Raw genomic sequence first — 3,997 nt, 5'->3', positions numbered from 1 at the left:
ATATGGTAGTTATTAGGTGATTTATTATCATTAAAAAAATGAACTCATTGTAGTAATTGCAGGAACAGTTGTAGTGTCATTTCACATTTATTCATTTGGCAGATCCTTTTATCCAAAGCGACTTACGGTGCATTCAAGCTATTTGTTAGACCTGTGCACATACAATCATTAGGGCCGAATCAATCAACAATGTCGACAACAAAAAAACTGTTCACTGATACCTTAGTTTGCAAATAGTCTTTTGATCCGGCAATAAAACATTTTGACCACAGGAGTGCCAGAGCCATGTATGGAGCCGGGTAGAATAACAGCACAGGACGTCATGATAGAGATGATGCAGTAAAGTGTGCAAAAGTTTTACAAAATTATAAACAATCAATCTTGTCATGTGTAATACATGCAAAACTGAACTGCCGTTCATGGGACCACAATAAGCGAAGCATATACAAGGAGAAAAGTAGAGGACCTAATACTGAACCCTGTGGCACTGCATACTTAACTTGTGATTGGTTGGACACATTGTCAATAACACAAAGAAACTGATTGCGATAACTGATAGCGTGTAAATTGGGAGGTTTGTGAGGCACCATTCTTTGTAAAACTGCCTAAAATAAGATGAATTGTAAAAACTAATTCATTGAATTGAGTGTGCAAATACTGAAAATGTGCAAACTTTTAGGTGACTGAACTTGCTAGCCTTATGGCCATCAAAGTCAGATATCGTGGTTCCGATGGTCTAGGGAGGAACTAGATAGGGATGGTCCGACAAGGGGAATGAAGTGCAAAAAGTGGTTTATTTTCTCCCCACAGACACAAATGAGGGTGATAACTAAATACAAACGGCAAACAAGCAAAAAGGAAATAAACCAAATAACAAAACGAATTTAAATATAGGCCTAGTGCACAAACGGAGCACCTTCACCGGGCTACACAAAACCACAAAGAGAATGGTTGGAGCAGCAAACCTAGCACTAAACAATGCAGAGAAACCCTTATCTGGGCACAGTCCTTGAGAACACATCCTTTTTTTGGTCCTAACTTACAACATGTGGTTTAAATACTAGCCTAATATTTCCTGCCATCAAAATTGGGACAAACCAATTAAATGGAATTAACTCCTCATCAACAATTCATATTTCTCTAATGATACGCTCATACACAGCCATTTGAATAAACAAACGACAGTAACTACCGTGGTAAGCAATTCAAATCAGTGCATGTCAAACAATTAAATAAAAACCAACATAAGAGCTACACATACAGTGCAACATGGCTGTTGTTACCAGAACAGAACACACCTGACCGCGTCTATTCAACTCAAATAAAGCAACTTCATCATTCCGTCCAAAGGTCAGTATAAATGCATAAACATGTGTTCATTGTGCTCATCTCATATTCACCCACGATACACAACGACCTTAATTACAACTACTGCACAACAAACTTTAACCATCACTATTGATCAGTGATTCTGAGAAGTGATCAAATATGAGGTCGCTGTCGTCTGTATAAAATACATGCGCGTCTGTCCTTCATAGAGCATCAATATAAAGTTCCGCCTGACTGAATTAATTCTAATCATACTCACATGTCTGAGCTCTTGTGTGCGGTCCTTCATGTTGCATTGAGTCAGTGTGGCGCGTTTATCGCTCGCAGAGAAGAGCGTCGTTTTGAAAGCCAGTCTGTGACGCGTCATTAACCCCTACAGCGCGCGACGAACGCGACTGCTTCAGCGTTCATTCCAAGTGATCCTGAAGCGCATCGTGAAAAGTCCAATTGTAGCATCACTAGGTTCACCAAGGGGAAGGCTAATCTATATATCAGTGTCTTAAAACGAAATGCATACGTTAAGTGTTAATTACTTTAGTTAATATGGTGTTTCTGTATTTCACAGCCCTATCCACATTGTTCCCAATTTAATTAACGTTTTGGTTTACCTAATTAACCATGGTTTCTTGAAATGAGGAGGAGAACAAGACGTGGCGTCAGTAGCTGACACTATGGGAAAATCTCTTTCTCCAAGATTACTGAAGCCCTATTGCATTCAGCCTGTCTATACCTTACAGACCAATCATGATTGAGCGCTTGTGAGGTGGGTGGAGCCATTCGCTATATAACATGGCACTGAACTGCCATTGTCTCAGAAACTGCTTCTGTAATGGCGCTTTTCCACTGCATGGTACGGCTCGGTACGGTTCACTTTTGGGGGGGTTTCCACTGGGTACAGTACCTGGTACTTTTTTTAGAACCACCTCGGTTGGGGTTCCAAGTGAACCGTTCCGTTACCAAAACGTGACGTGTAAACTCTGCTGATCACGGATTGGCCGGAGAGAATCGTCACTACCTGCGTCACTGAACTTGCGACACAAACACAACAGAACCGCTAGATTTAAATCAGCACAGCCAGCGAAGGATCGAACGCAACTGTTTTGAAGGAGCGCACCTTTTTTTAAACAACCAAAAAGTTTAATTGTCTGCTGCGGAAGTACAGACGTTCCTCTCGTTGATAGCAGAGGAGCGGATCCAGAGAGAGCTTGATGGGGCGACGCGGAATGAAAAAGTTTATTTTAGGAGTCGTGGCAGTAGAGGCGGCGCAACTATAACCACATGTGAATAATCCCGCCCACTCTAAAGCGATACTGAACTGCAGTGGAAACGCAAGCCGAGCCGAACCGAGCCGAGTCGTACCACGCAGTGGAAATGCGCCATAAGACTCTGGAGACTGGAACATAGCAACTTACGTCTCGTTCCCTTCTCTCAAGGGACCATGCATATGTTAGGTAACTAGAGATTTCATGTTTGGTTCACTTGACATTGCGTCAGTAGCTGACGCTATGGGAATCGTATAAAATCCCGGTCTGTTTCAGCAACCACCTGACTAATAAGCGAGGGAAGAGTCGCAATATAAGCCAGAACAGCAGCGTGTCAAATATAGGTTATAAACCAAATACCCACAGGAACACTCGAAGCATGCCATAGCGGATCTGTTGGAAACCACTAGAGCAAAGAGGCTGGCGAGAACACTGGATCAGTGCCGGTGTACCGACGAAACATGCTACCTATCAGATTGTGCTACCAAAAGCACCTTTGTTTTAAAGGTAAGTTTATGGTAAGGGTAGGTGTGGACGGGTAGGTATGGACATTAAAAAATGCCTCAAACCACATGAATAAGATGCTGGTGGTAGCACAATCTGATAGGTAGCATTTGTCGCTATCGATTTGTGCTACCTATCTTTTTAATGGGAGGTAACACAATCTGAGCGGGTAGCACAAATTGTCAGAACACCGTCAGTCAACTGGGAGTGAGCCAATATAAACTCACATAAAACAAGCATTGCTTTGAGCAAGCATACACAATGAAAGTGGCAGCATTGCTGGCGCTACACAACCATATCAAACAATAAAATCAATCAATAATTAATGACGACAGCCGCGCTAGCATTATCATAATGGCATCAAAGTAGATGCACAAATGCCAACCTCGGCAGGAACCAAACAAGGATAGACAGCCACGTTGTGTACTCATGTTTACATATTATTCATTGTGCTCAGCTGAACAAAACACATGCAATCAGCTGCTTCTCCACGTAGCACATTTCCACGACTATGTATGCAAACACAATTTTAGTGCTATACAACGTAGTCGAAACCACAAAAATGAGTGTCCTAGGCATTTGTAAGCAGCCAAAAGCTGTGCAGCTTGAATGCACTTGCACAGACAACACACGTGGTGCTAAAGAGGAGATTTCCTAATTGCAATACCTAGCGAAGGTATTCTGAGAAGATTAATCTTCAGCTAAGCAAATGTCAGGAATAGACATCTCATAGGATAGGATATAGGATCTCCAACCCTGCTCCTGGAGAGCTACCGTCCTGCAGACTTCAGCTCCAACCCTGTTCCAGCCAGAGATCGTCACGGGTCCACTCGGATCCGAAAACCCGAGGTACGACCCGAGACCCGAGCGGAGTCGGGTTCAAAACTTTGACGAGTGCCTCG

At 42.8% G+C, this 3,997-nt stretch overlaps 1 protein-coding gene across 5 annotated transcripts in view; it reads right to left on the bottom strand.

The window, feature by feature from the left end:
• Positions 1 to 1,657, bottom strand: part of LOC107567686 (syntaxin 1A (brain)) — a 22,709-nt gene extending 21,052 nt beyond the window's left edge. For all 5 annotated transcript variants that reach the window (XM_016253406.1, XM_016253404.1, XM_016253403.1 and 2 more), the window contains exon 1: positions 1,589 to 1,657. In XM_016253406.1, coding sequence (XP_016108892.1) covers positions 1,589 to 1,618 — 30 coding nt within the window. In that variant the 5' untranslated portion in view covers positions 1,619 to 1,657. The remainder of the gene's footprint in view (positions 1 to 1,588) is intronic.
• Between the last annotated feature and the right edge of the window lie 2,340 nt (positions 1,658 to 3,997).

This window comes from Sinocyclocheilus grahami, unplaced genomic scaffold (assembly GCF_001515645.1).
Source record: "Sinocyclocheilus grahami isolate Dianchi unplaced genomic scaffold, SAMN03320097.WGS_v1.1 scaffold1180.1, whole genome shotgun sequence".
NCBI lineage: Eukaryota > Metazoa > Chordata > Actinopteri > Cypriniformes > Cyprinidae > Sinocyclocheilus > Sinocyclocheilus grahami.
Note: the sequence above shows the minus strand (reverse complement) of the source record. Positions and strands in the feature narration are given on the sequence as shown.